The following is an 18,389-nucleotide window of genomic DNA, read 5'->3' on the forward strand; positions in this document are numbered from 1 at the left end:
TGTGTTGCCCTTTCCCCGAGACGTTTTTTTCCCTGATTTGTTTAACCAGTGATGTGCATAACTAATCTCTTGATTATAAGTCAATCAGTTAAGGTGACTATTCATGTTTATGCAAAAACAACCAGATTTGATGCAAATACAGTTAAATATCAATGCTATTCCTCATCTGTTATTCCGATCATTATTTTATTAATTGTTTAATTTTGCATGCATGCATGTATGCTTATGATAAAACAAAATATTTAGTATTTGTATATGACCCAAAAATATCTAAAACTAAAGTTACGGTGGAAAGTTTCTTGAAATTTACCGCAAACTACTACGACTACTACTACTAATAATAATAGCCTTGCAACTAGATCTGGATCCTGCACCCCAGGGGTCGCCTGCAAGATGAGGACAGTGAGAGAGAGGGCAGGGAGGAAAGGCATAAACTAGGGGAGAAAATGAACAATAATGCCATATTCATACCCTGATTGTGAGGGGGTGAGTGTGATCGCACCACAGAAGTTCCACCAGCGGTCTAGGCCCATAGCAGCATACCTACAAGTTTTATCAAAAAGGAAGGTTTTAAGTCTGACTTTGAATACAGAGACTTAAAACCTTAGTCCACCTCAGTTTACCTCAGTTTTGTCTGAGTTTAAAAAATACTTTAAATATCAGCCTCAGAATGACCTCATTTTCCTGCAGCAGCCAGCCTCCATTACTAATGATTTAATAATAATATTTCAATAATGGCTTGGCCAAATGGGGAGAGGTGACATTACACCGCACAGGTTATCCGAGCTTTCTGGGAGGGTTTACGACAAAGTCCCATCGTGCCTGGAAACTGGAGACGTTTTGCAACAAGTTCCCCACCCCCAGCCCACCTCTGGCTCGTTCTGCCCTCCCTCTCCTACTCTTACTTTCTGTCCTTCCTACACGTGTGTTCTCTGTTTTTCCCATTAGACAGACAATATTGGTGTGCTCTGGCTTTATGTTATGATATCTTTTATCATGTGTGTACATGTGTAAGATGTAAATGTAAACACTGCCTTTTATCATACCCTCAAAGTAGCTTTGGCCGACGAGTCAAGTAGATTTCAGACTTTTATTTGACAACAGTGATTTGTTATTGCGGAGTGGAGTACAGTGGGCTTGCTCACTGTGAGAGCACTTTCCTTAAAAACACAGAATGGGGGGGCTTCCTCTCGTTTGCTCAATTTTCTTCCTGTCTCTTTGGTCATTACTCACTTCTCTCTGATCTCCCCCCAACAACACACTCCACCCTCTTCCCTCTGTTTACCTTTCCAACGAGAAATCTCTTAAAGCAACTTTTTTTTTTTTCATTTTATGACATGGCTGCTTGGTCTCTATTACTCGTATGAGAGTGTTTTTTTGTGCTCACAGTCCTCCCTTTCATTTGCTCATCCTTATGTAAACACAGGCAGTGACTGTAGTCTTGGTGCCTACATTATGTTTTTACTGCTTTATCTAGAAAGGTGTGTTAATGGATGTGCGTCTGGCTGAACGGCTGGTTTGATGTGTCAGTGATAAAGAGAGATGTCAAATTGACCTGTATGTTCTGTTTTCAGATGACAAGCCTGTCCAGGAGGAGGACTGGGTGGTGTGCCAGCACCCTGAGTGTCCCGAGCGCCGGAGGGCCTCCAAGGTAAATCTACTAATACCTGGAGAAAGTTCTGTGCAGGGACCGATTTCTCAGTGAGCAGGTTTCTGGTGAATGTCTTTTTTTAAGATGTAGTTTCAAATGTAACAGCTGGGTATGACATTCTTATAAGTTTTCTCGACTTGCTTTCAACAAGAAATTAAATAATTCTGTAGTTTTGATCTGCCAACAGATAGAATACATCTACTTACAACAGTAGTGACCATTGCTGCATGGGTCCATTTCCAGTAAATTATGAGGATTAAAGATTTAGTAGGTAAGCATAGACAATGACATAATGCAGTACACAATGAGCAATATAATAAATAATTATACAACATATCTTTCAGCATTTTAATATTTTCTACTTCCCGGTCCGATGATGCCATTGGAGGAATTGTTGTTGGAAATGTTCTCATTTGGTTACAATGAATTGGCATTTTTTGGAGCTACGGATTCTGATGTTTAGTTTGTTTACAATTAGGCACTGTACTTACGTTGCCCTTGGGAAGGAACTGCCCTTAAAAGTGTGCGAACAAAAGTATCCTGTTTGCAGTAAAATCCACACATTAACATACACGAAGGACTGTAACATGATTGCCTGTAATGATTCGTACCGTAAACCATTTATTGGTTGGTTTGCAGTAAGCTCACCTACCCGCTGGTTGTTAAGTGTAGGTCATTGTGACGTCTTCATGTCCCACTTCCTACTGACAGTCAGAGTTGGTTTCTTTTAACCATGATGACCATGATGACAAAGCTCCCCTAGCATTACCAAAGCAGTTATTTTAACCACCATGAGGTTTCTCTAACTTTAATAAGTACTTATTTCAAACCAGACTATGCTGTTTGCCGAACTCTACTCAAGTTGTTTTTGTTCCTAATCCTAAATCCTAAAGTTTGATGCTTTTGGTATTGTGATATTGTGATAACACACCAGTTCTCAATATAAAAATCTTAAGAACTTAAGTTCAAGTGGCTTTAAAATGAAGATGCAGTCACCCCTTTAAAATGTCCCTGAAACTCCCAATCGTTCCCTTTAAGCTTTTGACCCACAGGTCATTGCAACTCTCTTGTGTTGCATTACTTAACAGTGAAGGTGAAGCATAGTGGTGACTCTACTTTTCTTCTTTGGGCTGTTAAAAGGGGCCACGAGTGTCTGGACACTAGAGTGTGAAAGTTAATTATTACTTTAAAGCTACTTGTTTCTAAAAAAAAAAAAAAAATAAAATAAAATAAAAGACACAGGGGAAATGACATTGTGTCTGGTCTGTCGGTTGGCTTCTAGATTGTTTTGGTTTGTAGGCTCAGTCCTGCCTGTAGAGCTGGGCAGTAGACGGATTGTCCCCTGCTGTCTTCTTAGTGGAAATAATATAAAGAAGACAGAGACAGGATAGTGAATTCAGACGGCACGCAAGGAGAGAGAGACAGACAGGGAGCTGTTATATATAGTTTTTTCTCCATGGCAACTAAGAATAATAAAGTGAAGGAAGGAAAGAGAGCCAAAGAGCTTAACCTGAACTATCCTTTCTGCCTTTTTCTCTGGTCTGCACTTTATTGAGTCTCCCATTCCAAGTTTTCCTGAAATATACAAACACTCTGGATTATATGGCCTATGCATGTTTTAATTTTAGTTTTAACCAGAGAAAAAAGTTTTGTCATGTTTAGAAGTATTCATAGGAGTATATTAAAATATGCTGTGGCTCAAGTGATAGGTGGTGTGGGACAAAGCGGATCTAAAGCCACCTGTCTCCTTGATCAGGGTCAGCGTAGATAATGTTATGCAAGGGGATTAGGGGAATATGTGTATCCCAGTGTGGATTGGGATAGATGGACAGACTAGCAGCACACACATCACTCCCTAGATGCATGAGGCTTCTTGCCTATTATCGGTAAATGGTTTGGTTTTCATTACTTTAGCAACTATTATCACACTAACAAGATTGTCCTGACTAAACCTCAGGCAGAACTTAAAGATGGATAACATGGTAGCTCCCAAAAGTGAATCTAAAACATCTTCAATGCCACCTGGTGGCTGGCTTTAGTATAGGCTAGGGGTTGGATTTGCCAAAGATACTTACGTTGATATTTAATTCCATCCGTCTTCTAACACTTTGTCCTTCACATGAGAGTCAATTTAGAGTGTTCAATTTGCCTAATCCCCAAATCTGCATGTTTTTGGACTGTGGGAGGAACCCGAAGAAGATATTTAAGCCACCATAGGATATTATCACGATAAGTAGTTGCGAAATCATATAGTATATTGCGATATACTAACACAACAGCTCTCGTAAGAGTGAGCACTTGGCACCATCTAGTGGACTGAAACATCAATTGATTTTTTTATGGTAATCCACAAAAAGTTTAATGTTGATTTGTAACGTCAGTTAAAAAATTAGGTGCAAAAATATATATATCGCCACACACAATATCGATTAGATTTTTCACCCCACCCCCTAGAATAGGTCATAAACTCTCCTTCTTCCTTGTTAGCCAATAGGACACGAAATAAACCGAGGACCAAACCAAATCTGCTTTAGTTTCATGCAATTAAAACTAGGTATAAAGTCATGACTAAAAGCTCAGACTGACTTGCAGTTGGTCGAGCGTCCAAATCACATGACTAGTGCAATATTGCAGCACCCATATTTCAGTGTGTGAACTCAAGTCGCAATTAAGTTTTTGCTTGGTCTGCAGTTGCACTTCCTCTGAGGGAAATGTTCACTTGCTCGTCGCTAGATATGTCTGTGCCACTTAAATTTTGTATAGCACCAACTCACAACTTACATTATCTCAAGGCAGTATACATAGTAATATATTATAGAAAGAATAGAAAAACCCAACGGTTCACACAATGAGCAAGCACAAGGCATCAGTGGAGAGAGAAAACTCTCTGACAGAACCAGACTCAAAAATGCGTGGCCATCTGCCTCGACCGGTTGGGGTGAAAGAAAAGATGTGGGGGAGAGAAAGTGAAATGGGGATATAAGGTAAAGACAGAAGGAAGAGACCAACAGCTGATATATAACAGTTGTGTCATTTACAAACATGCCATTTTACCAAAATCCCTCTTGTAGCTGCCAAATGGGACAGAAATGTAAACTCATCCGTCTTCTTTGGCTCTTAGATTTTTAGAGTTGAAAACGTGTGCATCCTGTCATACTGACGAGGGTGCTGGGATTGAACCAAAACATTCAAGATCAACCGAGAAATCTAACCATTGTCTTGAATGATGCCTTAATAATCGACCCCCCCAACTCATCTGTAACATGAACATCTTTGTTCCACAGCTAAGCTTTTTTTTAACATATTTTCAAGCATTAAATTCAGATGTCAACAGCTCATCTCAAGGACAATACGGGTTTGTAATTAATTAATTTCACTTTGTAGTGATTTGTCTGTCTTTGAAATTAATTTGACATGCTGTGCAACAAACATATGTAATGCTTTTGCCTATGTAGCCAACAAGTGCTTTTTTTTCTCTTGACCTGCCAATGATCCTTTTTCATCATGGGATATTCTCATATGTCCCAATTCTTTAAATGTGTGGTAATTTTAGCAATTTAGGGTTGTGAAGTAAGAACGGAAGATGCTGTCTCATGCTAGTTTTGGCTCTCCTAGGCTTAAAAACAAATCTAATTTATTGTGCACTCACTGTAATCATTGTTTATTTCTCACCCAGCTCAGTCGACTGTTGCTCAGAAGATTTCAATGGGTTGACTGTGACATGCTTCAAACAGCAGGGGGCAATGTCAGAGGCATTCCTAACCCACTGTACACAGCTCACTCTGCTGCTCACTCACTCTGCATTTGTAGGACGAGTGAATCACACATTTCTAGGGGGAATAAGAATATAAATACAGCCCTTTACTTCCACCCACTCCCACTTACCAGATTTAGGCGCATCAAAGAAGGAATTTTTATATACAAAAAGAAAAAACATTAAACTTTTATTTCATTTTTAAAAGCCCCCCCCCCCCCCCCGCCAAAATAATCTCTTTGATATCCCTGCGGCTTGGCAACAGGACACAGAGCAGACATGAGCACAGACAGACAGAGAATCTTAGGCCGGGTCCTGCAAACCATTATAGTTCTTCCCAGGCAGGTCTGCCTTAGTTCTTCTTCTGCCAAGTAAAGCATCAGCTCCCGACACGGGCTGCTACTCTTCAATTCGCAGCATGACTGGTCTTGAACTGAATGAATTCACCTGCACTAAAATTCACCGAAAACACACCAAGGCTGTCACCCTCTGACTCTTTGCTGTCACCACATCACACAGCAGCACCCATTGTTTTCTTGAAGCCGTCGGCTGACCCCGACACTTAAGCATCCAACAGGGCTTTCTAGTGTATTTTGTATACTTTGCTGTGGTTTTCCTGAAGTCAGTGGGATTTAAAAATAAGCCTGCATGTGTGCAACTGGAAGAGGATGTTCAATCCAGAGTTAGAGCTTGGCTGAGTTGCCAGGGATTCAATTCAGATTTCGCTGGTTAACACTCAATGCTAGTCTGGGCTTGCCCCCTGGATCTTGACTCCCTCATAGAACAGCTTATTATTCTGATAACTAACCCCCTCCTCCCGCCACCACACCCACCCTCCCTTTGCATATATCATTGTCTCTGTGACGCTCTCCCCTCCCTCTCCCAGCTTTGACAAGACAGGACCAGACAAGAGGACTTGTAAGGTGTGGGTCGCCTTGGCAACGGGCCTCTCCCAGCCCCAAACAGCTGGAGGCACAGGGATAACTTGAAGACAGTTGTGTTAAACAGAAATAGACGGGATGAAAGTTCTAATGCAGTGGTTCTCAAACTTTGTATACCACCTGAGAAAGTATTATTGCCAACATTACAATACAGGTCCAAGAGAGAGAGAAAGTGAGAGATAAGTTGACTCAAATTATTATTATTTAATTTATTATAATAGTATTGTTAATTGTTTTATTATCTACACCCTGGTATATACTGTAGAAGAGTTTTTCTGGATTTTCCTCCAGAGGAAGCTTGTGTACCAATGGTGGTACACGTACCACAGTTTGAGAACCATGGTCCTAGTGAAATGGTTTTGACCTTCAGCTATGCATGTCCATCCACTAACTTTTATACACATTTTCAAATTGTGCATCGAAAACCAAAGAAGTGCTATAAACTCTGAACTTGCCTTAACATGGTAAAATATTCGTGGCTTTGTTGAATAAGTTGTTGTGTTCCCAAAAATAAAACGTGACAAAATGTGATGGAAACTTACTCGGTCAATAAATCACGGCAGACGTGAAGTGCGTGACTTATTGTCACTCTCTGCCATCAAAAAAGACGAAACCGGATTGTGTGTATGATGCAGTCACTCTCTCCTTGATCCTTCAATTATGTTTTGGTTTTGGCTTTATAATCTCCGTGTTTCCCCCTCTCTTTCTCCTATTCAGTCACATAGTATGACTAATCCCTTGCTAATGTTATGTATTATGGAAATTATTATATTAGTCTATTAGTCAGACAAAAGCAGATGCTCATGTGATACAGAACCTCACCGATTCACCTTATTACTAGCATTTGAATCATCCAACTTTAAGCTGCACTCACTCTCTGTAGTCGTCATGTGTGCTTTGTTTTTCTTTCATTGCATCTACTCATTCAACCTTGCTTAAGTAAACACTTATTGGGCTGGATGCCTATTTTTTTCTGCAAGGGTCTGAAGAGTAGAAGGTGCTTTTAGGTGCCATTTCCTGACAGAGAATGGCGTTAAGCCCTGGATGTTATGCAGTTACACTAACACGCTGATTGTCGTTCATCCTTCAGCTCGCAGGCAGTCACTTCTCCTGCAAGGTGGGAGCACTTACTCACTCTGCGTGCGTGGACTGAAGATGTATTTAAAACAGCTGTGTGCTTCCTCTTTACTTATCCGCCCCCCCCTCCCCTCCTCAATTTACTTTTATTTATATAGAGCCAAATCACAACATACGGGGAGATGAAGGCACTTTACAGAGTAAGGTCATGACCTGAAAATATTACAGTGAGAAACCAGACAGTTTGTAGAATGAACAAAGCTTTTGTGATGGTAGAGAGAGAGTAAAACGTTCCTTTTCGATAGAAGAAACCTGGAATCGGACTCATGTTAGAAAATCACATAACATGCGACTCAGTCTATAGACAGTTTGTTCTTCTTGAATTGTCCCTCTTTCCTCATTTTCTCTTGTTTGAACATGTCAAGGCATAGCAGTTGATTTAATGCAGAACAGGATAATATATAATGTTCTTCAGTTCTGCTTGATTGCCACCCACATAGAGACTATTTCACACAGCCATAGCTCTTAGGTGACTCGACTAACTGCAGACTATAGTCCTTAAATTGGATGACTGGGGGAAAAAATGTACAAGGATGTGACCTCAGCTATAACTGGGAACTTCTTGGAAAGTTTACTTTATGAAGTAATGCAAGCCCACTAATGGAAATGGTGGGCTGCAGAGCTCAGATGACTGCAGAGTCGTTTGGACAAGAGGGGAACGGAGGAAACGTTACCTAATCGCTTTTCAACATGAAGCCGGCTGTCGAGAAACTCTGGTGTTAATTTGTTATTAAAGGAAGGGTGAGATTGTATACTGTTTTGCAGCATATAATTCCCCGCTTCACATTCACAGACGAACATGTATGTGTATGTGAAGTGTTTGCTGAAACGTGAGCTGTGTATTTAACGCTGAACCAACTGCACATGCGTGAACACAGTCAGTCACCATTGAGGAGAGAAATGTTACTTAAACACTGCACTCAACATATTGTGACGTTTTATACATATGAGATTTTCATCTTAATGTGCAATTATTTAAACATTTGGAAACATACCAGAGGTTCAATCTCTGTGTTGTGAGGGATCACACCATGAATCAGGCTTAAGAAGAGGAAACATCCAGTCAAGATGGAATTCATTTACATAATCATTAAAACCTGTTACTGCCTTTGTGGACCTAGGAGAAGGTAGTGTGTGTGAAAGATCGAGTTTTTCATGTGGTGGAAAAATACTGGGCATTGTCTTGGATTCATGGTGTTAATTGTGTGTTTACCTCTTATTTTTAATGTACCAGTCAATTTCTTATGATGAACAATGTGAGTTAAGAGTTATTAATGAGATATCTTGTAAATAATATAACTACTACTAATGAAAAAGACTTCAAAAGAATTCATCGTCAGTCTTGCTTTTAACTGTCGACTGATGATAACCATGGATTTTTCTTGAGTGCATCTTGCATGACACAGCATGGTGTCATTCTTTTCCTGTAAGAGATGGAACATCTTCACTGACGAGATATTCACATGTTTATGTGGACTTTTTTCCTCCATTGTGTGGAGGTCATCATGGTGTATGGATCCTAGCCACCTCAGCAGGCCGCTCCAGGCTCTGAGCTCCCTTTTGTGCAGACTGTCTTGCTGTACTTTTCCAGTCCTGTCATTTTAAGTCAGAACACACTCACCTATACTCATAATTGTAATAAAATTTACAGAAAAGACAAACTAGGGCAAACTTCAAAATTTTATCTTATTTCAAATGTGGGATGCAAATTTGATGTTCAAACAGTTATTAACTGTTCAAAATTGCATTTAAAGTATTACCTTATCATCCCGCAAAAGGTGTTTGTAATTATGTCTGACATACTATATGACAGTAACTGTGCTTAAGAGTGACTATGGCAAAGGCAGCATCTTAGAGATGCAAGCCTACATGAGGTAGACTCTTCTCTTTGGCCATAGCAAGCCGCCACTTTGGTGAACAGGCATGGGGTGCACAGAGTAACTGTAACTCTTATGTAAGCTGGCTGATAAATATTATATCATTATAAATTTGTTCAAACTTGATTTAAAAAAAAAAAGCTTTGTCGGGTGATGCATCCTTAGGCCTGATTCAGAATGGATGTGTCACATGTGTGTCGTGGTAGTATTGTAATTTCAGCACCCATGTTAACAAATGAGAGTATTCAAACACGTAGTCTGCTTTTGAACTCGGGCATCTTGCCTATTTTTCACAGGTGACACACGTGGTTCCCAGGAAAAAGAAAACCTGTTGATAATGATATCGACACTCTACCAGTATGATGACATAAAACGCACACCTCTCACTGCAGTTTTAGTGTCTAGGCTGAATCTGAATGCATGAAAAACATAGATTGTAGTTATGCAACTTGGCTGCTCACTTCAAATACTACATTTTACCAATGTAGCACTGATGAATATTTCACTCGTTTTATCACACAAGTAAAAGAGTAAAGACACTTAATTTTCTTAGTTTTTTAGTATGGACGCATGTTACTTCTGAAACAGAGCAAAAAAGGCTCATCTGGACACAGATATTTTTATTTGGAAAAATTTAAATCAGTCATGTTTGTGGTCACCATATGAGACCATATGTCATTTGCTGTGGGTTAATCATCCAAAAGTCAGTGATAGCCAACTGATCACAATGTATGAATGTGGAAAAAGTTGATGTCTGTCCATCAGGGTTGGTGGGAAAAGAAAATCAGTCTGTCAGCCAGACATCCAGCAATAACAAACAAGCCAGAGACAGACTTACGAGTGTCCATCTATAGAATGTCTTGTCAAGGAAACACTAGCAAACACTAGTGACGCCAGTTTAACCCCCGAGGAGCATCTTTGTCAGGAAACAGTATCGCAGCAGAGGAATAACAGGAAGAGGCTACCTGACTGATGCTCCAGTCGAAGTGGCCTTGCATGGGTTGACCAGTGTACCCAGGGTTCAAAGACTTAAGAGAAGGCCCCCAGTGAGAAGATGGGCTGAGAAAACAAGCCCCCCCCCCCCCCTTTAAAATCCATTTCAGAGAGTGTTCTCATGGCAAATCTCACTAAACGTAGTGTTTTGAGAATCACAGACTGTAGTGCTTAGTTAAACATATTTAGCTTTGGAAATTCTCCTTTTCAGACTATGCTTTATGACCGAGGGAGTGTGTAATGTTTGCTTTATAACTCCTAAGTAAAGCCAGCCACAAAACTGGAACTTTGAGCAGCATCATGGGTGAAATATTTAGCCCTTTCTCTCATTTTACATCTTTTTCTCACCCCAACTTGCTCATCTGTATCTTCCTTCTCACATTGCCCTTTGTTTTTCCCCTTTATTAAACCATTATGATGAAGACTTGAAAGAGGTTAGCACTTATGGTTATGGTAGGGGTTTAACGCCAAGATATCATGAATCAAGCGAGCGCACTCATGTACAGACCCCAACAGATGTCCCGCCATGGAGTCTTAACCTTTGCGGGTAACTGCTTCACTGCTGTCCTTTTTCTTTTCAAATATACCTTCTCTTAGTTTGAGTGAGAGTGGGGTCCTGGTGAGACAGACATGAATTAAAGAGTTGATCTTGTTTTTACGTCACAGGACAAGGAGAGATCAAGTTTAAGCATTAAGGGGCAGCTCATACTTTCCGTGTCCGTGTTTGCGCAGATGATCTAAATTTCCCCATCCGCCCATTTTTGTGTTGGACGGCACAGACTGTAGAATGTAGAGGAACACCGTCTAGTTTGTTTCCACATTGGCTGTAAACACATACGGCGACTGCTCTTTAGCACTTTCCAGTCCAGTTGGTGGCACGCTATTTTTTCGAAGAAAGATGGTAACCATTGAATCTTGCTTGAGGTTATATGAGAAAGTCTGCTAGTACCCAGATATGCACAACTCAGAATGTTTGATTATAGTGAATTGAGGAACCCCAGGCTTGTACACAGAAGTGACTCTCCACTGACACAAAGGACATGTGAACCTGCCCCAAGACCCATCCACTACTTTACCAGGTTCACTCATCTCCCCCTTTCCCTTATTCCCAACATGTGGCCCCCAGCCTCAGGAGTCTCAACAGCTTTTGTGAACTGGTTAATTGAGTGGGATTTAAACACAGTTCATCTTGGATTAACCCGAATGACAAAAGAACAGAGAACTGACTGTTTGTGGTCAGCACAGCAGACTGTAATGAATCATACAAGCTCTTACACTACACACACGCACATACACGCACATACACGCACACACACACACGCACGCACACGCACGCCCTACTCAACAGTATACTTTCCCTTACATGACATCACAATCAACTGACCAACGACTATATCAATCATTGATTTATCTCTGATTTCAGAATAGCTGGCTTCAAGGGATACAGGAGCAGGACTTAAGAAATGTCAAATCCATAAAAATGTGGGCACTGCAGCGAGCGATTATAACAAGTATGATCAGAGGTTTCTTCGTTGACTTTTCACCAACTGGCAGTCAGTGCACACATACATTTTGAGTTTCTGTGTTTGTCTGTGCAGGGTCTTACTATAACTTGGTGCATTTGTGCATATTTGCTCTATTGTTTGACCCTTGTAGCTACACGGTCAGATGCCATGAAGAACGTAGTGAAGCTGGACAGTTTACCTGAGATCAAGAAAATCCAACAATTGCCTCCTGAATTTGATTTAGAGCGGGATCAATGTTTGTCACATGGAAAACTTTGGTAATTCCCACTAGAGAGCAGATCAGTTTCAGTGGGAGTTTACATGAGTCAGCCAGGATGTGTGTGAGTTCGTGGGGGTGAATGAGAAGATAGGCGGGGTTGATCTTTTTTTTTTTCTATGCGTGTGCCTTTCTTGTAGTAAACAGAGTGAGCCGCTCTCAGCCCCTGTAGTGTTCATTCCATCTCATCGTCTGTCAGATTAACTCTGTCCGGTATTTTCAACGTGAAGCTTTGGGACTGTTTTAGAAACAACAGTACACACACAGACCAGGACTCAAACTCTAACCACCTGCCGTCTACTGGACCTTGGAACTATTGATTGGTTCTGCTACCGAAATTCACAGCGGTTGCCTTTTTTTGGAAGTGGAGTTTCTATGGTAGGTAAACAATGTGCGGATCGAACTGACATGGAGTCACTTTGATGTATGAATATGTGATGTGCTGCGAGTGTGTTGAAAAAAAAATCTGTGTTTGCATGTATGGATAGATTTATTCATTCTCTAAAAGCTATGGAAGTACAATGGAACTAACTATCTGAACCAGGACAGTGAAACATGACAATGACTAATAATAATAATGTAGTGTCTTGTCATTATGTATAGTTACAGTCCAAAACCCAAAAGATATTGAATTAAGTTAAATTATAGAATAAAAAAAATCAATAAACTGTCAAATATTTGGTAAATTTTCTTGACAAATGATTAAAAATCAAAATACTTGCAGATTGTTTCTGATGTATCAGTACAGCTCAAACAACACATTCAGAGGTAGATTAGGGACAAATCATCATTGATTAGTTTTGTTTTCTAAGAAAGATATTTTTTACATCGACATCTGTGTGGACCAACACTTCAAGTCTGATTTTCCTCCTGTGTTTGCATATTTCACATCTGTTTCTCATATTAACAGAGCAGTGTGCCCCTGGCACCTACTAGGGCTCGTTCCCTTCAGTTTAACTTACACGTATTTGTAAGCGGTTCACAAATATTCAATTTATTTGTTGTATTTTGAGCTATGTAATTCAACATTCGCTGGAAGTCCAATTTTAACTTTGGGAACCCAGTTCTTTTTTTTCCTCTCTCTTCCTCCTTTTTTGGTGTTGTTCACTGCCTTCCTGTCTATCTCTCCTTCTCCTGCCCCAGAGCTATGGTTAGGAAGGCTGGTTGCGTCATAGTACAGCCAATGTTGCCTGAGACAGCAGTCAGTACACTTGACAGAGCAGAGTGGGAGAGACCAGCTGCTGGTGAGTGTTGCTTTTCCCGTGCAGTCGCGCTGATCACCCTGCCTGGATGTGTTTAGTTCTTTATGTCTAAGAGGATTGAGTGGTGTTTTTTCTCCTTCAGAGGCAACTTGAGTTTGTTGTTTTCCCTCTGTGACAGTACTGTGACAGTGGCCTGTGTCGTATGCCATATAAATATTGGACTGTGCTGCAGGGGTTAAGGTCACCTGCAGTAGAGACCAAAACAATACTAAATAAAGACAAATTTAAATCTGCTAGAAAATTAACACTTTTCTACAAAATAATTTGCTGTTCAATTTAGGGATTGATTCAGTACTTTTCCAATGGTAAAATTAGTTGTGAAAAATGAGGAGGTAATATTTTATTGGGCAAACTTTGCTGCATGTTGAAACCTTTCAATGGAATGCATAGTCTATTTCACAAAAAAGGAGTATTTCCTGTGAACTTGGTTGTTCCGGAGTCTGTTACTTTGTGGCAAATACTCAAACCTGTAGTTTCTGTGCGCTGTCAGATCGACCTTTGGGCAGTGTCTGATTTCACCTTTGCGTTGTTTGTATGGGACCGTGTCGGATGGGATAGCGGCAGGGGAAAGGGATAACGGAGATGCCCCCTCAGGACATACATTCACTGGACAGTTATATTAACACACAGATAAATGGTACATTTATCATAAGCAGAGGAAATGAAAATGTTGCTGTCTACATGTGTGGAATACACACTGGGTTGGATCAAGGGGGGCAGGGCCAGAACCTCAGTTTGAAATTAAATGTTCAGTTTTCTTGTTTGAAAGTGGAAGGGCTCAGTAATGATTAAAAAAGTGAGGCAGAAAGGCAGACCAGAAAACATACATGATGAAATTTTAATCCACTAAAAACAACACATCACAACACAAAGCAATCATTAATATCACATTCACCCTGGGAGGTCCAGTGGGAGGGGTGGACCTGTCACCTTTCCCTGTGATCCATCTAAACAACTAGTGTTTTCTAGTAAATGCAAAATGACTTATTCTCATAAATGACATTCATGTGAAATCTGGGAAAAACCACTCCTCTTCTCTCATGTGTCAGTTTGCGGAGGAGGGTGACTTCATGAAATGCAGTGACAATTTCACAGCTTGACGTCTGTTTGTACACAAATACTATTAAACAAGTAAATGAGTCACACAAACTGACACAGATAGTGGGTGTTATATTTTATATTGCTTCTCGATGGAGTGTAAACAACTACATCTTCATAGCCTATATTTTATTGGAGTATTTCTTGTTTATCACAACTCAGATTTTTGACCACAATTCCTCTCAGTAGTAGAAACATCTGGTTGATCGTGTAGACTTATTTGAAAATTAAAGTAGTGTTATTATTTACCATCCCTCATAATTCACAGACTAATTCCAGCAGCACACTTAGTGGGGGCCGTACACATGAAAATGAGTTCAGGAGAATCCAGAACTCATTTTCATGTGTACAGCCCCCGCATGAAAATGAGTTCAGGAGAATCCACTAAAGTTGTTTTTATCATGGGAAAATTTCAAAAAACAGCCTTTGCATTTTCGTGCCTACCACCAGTACACTACGTTGGAAAAAACTCTGTCGTATTCCCACCTCTTTCTTGCGTTTGCATTTGCTGTCGATGTTATCATCCTCAGCTTGTGTTTGGAGTTTGTTTGGTCTATTTGCTTTACAGCAGTGGTTCTCAATTATTTTCTGTCATGACACCCCCCCCCCAATTCTGTCTCCATTTCTGTGATTGTATACATTGTAATGTATACGTATAAAGCTTTATCTATTTTGGTAATCTATTTTAGATTCATTTTGGGGTGGATGAAGACATTTCTTGAAACAATGCTGTGTTTACGGAAAACTTTTTAAAAACAACAAGAAAGAAAAATATTGTATAGGGAAAGTTCTGCAGTATATATCCAACCAGTTTATAGGTATAGTTTTCTATTGTTAGTATGAAAACAATGTGATGCCAGGACAGAATAATCAATATTTAGCTCTTTTTTTTTTTTTTTTACATTATTTCATTTTCATTTGTAGATAGTCAATGTACATGAACCTAAAACTTAAAAGTTAATGCAACTGAAATTGTACTGAATCAAATTTCTGAAACTCAGACTAACCCATCCAGGTAATGCAGTTGAGAGTCAAATTACTGCTTGTTTACATTCATTCAGACTCGATCTGGCCTGGGCGCTCTTCACATGCTCCATTTGACCCAGAACAAATAGGAAAACAATGGCACTTTCCATAGCAGAACAGATTTTGGTTGCTCTGTCAGCTTAAAGAATTAAATATTTTTAAGTTTAATGAATGGTAGAAGGAAACAGAATGGCTTTTGACATGCTAACAACTAGCTGTGAACTAAAGTTGTTGTCTCTGATGTACTAAGTGAAACGCTTAATACTGACAAGCTGAAAGCAGACATATCGCCACCTAGTGTAGCGGAGGCTGACACACTTCACTAAATAAATCGATGTCCTGTTAGTGCTTGTGTGCTAGAGCTACTTAACTGTATATTGAAACACTTCATTCCTTGTAAAAACAATTTTCCTCATCATACAGTTAATATTCTGTTAGTCCTTTGTATTAACATAGTTATAAACATGTTTGGGAAATGCGCACACACACACTTTTCTCGAAAGAGGATGAAAAGGCAAGTGCCTCTGTTTGAGTGGATCCATATGTGTGCAAGGCATCAGTGCTGCACTGTACCAGAATGAGGGAGCGTCTGTTAATAGGGAACAGACATGCAGACAGGCAGGCAGTCTTGTTGCATAAGGACTGCAGAAAAAGAGCCAGGCCCTGGCTCTCCTCCTCCTCCACCTCTTGCCCGGCCAGAGGACAGATGGCGGCAGAAGAAAGCAAATGAGCGGTAGCAGCACTCTCCCATGCCACTCCTCAACAGATGGATGTATCGTTTATTTATTGAAAAATAAATCAGACCTGGGTGAGGCCTGCCCAGGCTCCCGCTTTGATCTCCTACAGCCTTACTGGGCACTGATTTTTTTTTTAGATTTCCCCTCCTGGGCCACAGCTAATTGCAACTCTGCATAATGTTTAAGAAAGCAGGCTCCTCTTCAGCAAACATGGGGAGGCCCTGTGGGGGTCATGTGCTCTTTTTCCCACAAGGACACTCAAACAGTCTTGCAAGAAATAGGTAGTGAAAAGTAATATGAAGCAGACCTTGACCTATATCGGTGTCTGTCAGCTAATCATAGTAATCCTTAAGACTGCCATATTTTGGATTTAAGGAATTGTGAAATGTTATTTTGGAAAAATTGTTAAAAAAAATAGCTTTGTCCTTGTATAATAATTAAATGAAATTCTGTTTTTTTTTTTAACATGGTAGGATCAACTCTATGAGGAAAATCATTAGCTTTTGATTTAAAGGTGAACAGCTTAATCCTGAGTCAGTGTCTACAGTCAAGCAATACATCAAAAGTCAGTGCGTTGGATTATTTGACTGTGAAAACCAGACAGTGGTTTTCTCTCCTTCAGTCATAGACTATGACCCAATGATGACACGTATTTGCGTCTGACATTTGGGTTTTCTCCTTGATTTGTGTTGCAGACAGTACGAGTTGCTCTGGCCAAAGCCTGTCTGAGTGTTTGACTGACTTCACTGCAGTCATACTATTTGAACAAGACTGTGCATGATTCTGCCTCGTCTAGTGCTAACCAGTCATTTGCATGAATAGGTGTGTTTATTGGGATGCATTTGAGTATTTTGTGTGTGTGTGTAGGCCAGGGACGGGTGGGTGTGGGTGGTAGTGGTTTGAAAGAAATACAAGGTAAATCCAGCGGTTGTTGAAGTGATTGTTGCTGCTCCCCCGAGCTGACTTTTCCGGCCCCTTATGAGTGATGAGGAGTTGTGTTAATGCTAACATAACTCACTGCTGAAGAGAATCTCGTCCATTTGCCAAGTCAGTGAGGACTTGCATGTTGGAACAGGACCTCAAAGCAGTCTTTTCTGTGGGAGTGGAGTGATAGTAAGCATTAACGTTTGTCCGCGTGATTAAACATACTGTATCTGGATGTCGCCCACAGTCTCAACAAAGGCTGAAGAACAGTGGAACCTCTCATTGTCCAGACAGATGGTTGGCCTAGACAATAAGTTTTGTCATTAACATAGCCAAACATTTGCATTAGATGAGCCGCTCTGTATTGTGCACATTCAGGTTTGCTTCGATTTCATGTTCAAGTCAATGGACGTTTCTATTGGGTTTGTTTGTGTGTGTTCCTCTTGGAACAATGACAGGGCATTAAGTTTACTCCATGGTTTTGTGCTCTACCATGACCATTAACATGTGTTGTAGTAGGTAAATATATGGGAGAACTCCAGCCTCAGTGTTTCAATAAAACAAGGAAATGTATTATTTTCTAGCATGTTTTTCTATTTGATGCAGTAAAACCTCTCAAAGTGTTGTAACTTAACCTTCACCTCCTGAACCCAAACACCCCACCTCTTGACACAGACAAATTTACAGTCTGATTGGCCCTACATGTTATTTGTCATCTGTAATTAGTCACACCTTCTTGTCCCATCTTGTCTCTGATTTATTCACCTTTAGGTTTAGATTGTGTTTACTGGGTTCATTTTGAATCTGTTGACATCAGTTGGCAAAATAAATTGATTTGATCTGTATTCTCAAATTAGGTGCAGGTTCTATTGTTTAGCCCTTGCTGGCTGCTGGCAGTGCCTTGTAGCAGATTAGATCAACTACAACTAATTAATATTGAGTAACACTTGAGTAAAATGATGCTGTTTGCATTTGTTGGATAATGTGCTGCGGAGTAAAGACAGTCCTGGATGGTTCGCATCAGCAAGTACAAGGAAATGTCCACTGCTGTTTATGGAGGTTGTGCAGTCGTGTATCTGCCAAACCGACCACTTACTCCTTATCATTTTAGACTTTTCTCTTGTGGAACTAACATAAGATGTTTGAAATCACTTCCTTTAAAAAGTAAATATCCCCTTTGCACAGCTGGTCTGTTTTTAAGTGTGGT

The 18,389-nt window shown here is 40.2% G+C and overlaps 1 protein-coding gene across 5 annotated transcripts in view; it reads left to right on the top strand.

Annotated features, from left to right (window-relative positions):
• plekhg5b (pleckstrin homology domain containing, family G (with RhoGef domain) member 5b) overlaps positions 1-18,389 on the top strand; it is a 63,943-nt gene that overhangs the window by 17,890 nt on the left and 27,664 nt on the right. For 3 of the 5 annotated variants that reach the window (XM_058643001.1, XM_058643002.1, XM_058643000.1), the window contains one exon: positions 1,575-1,651. In XM_058643001.1, the coding sequence (XP_058498984.1) occupies positions 1,575-1,651 (77 nt within the window). Of the gene's footprint in view, positions 1-1,574; positions 1,652-12,310; positions 12,514-13,278; positions 13,380-18,389 lie in introns of those variants that run through there. The other 2 variants (XM_058643004.1, XM_058643003.1) reach the window with 2 other exon arrangements.

Source organism: Solea solea, chromosome 11 (assembly GCF_958295425.1).
Source record: "Solea solea chromosome 11, fSolSol10.1, whole genome shotgun sequence".
Lineage (NCBI taxonomy): Eukaryota > Metazoa > Chordata > Actinopteri > Pleuronectiformes > Soleidae > Solea > Solea solea.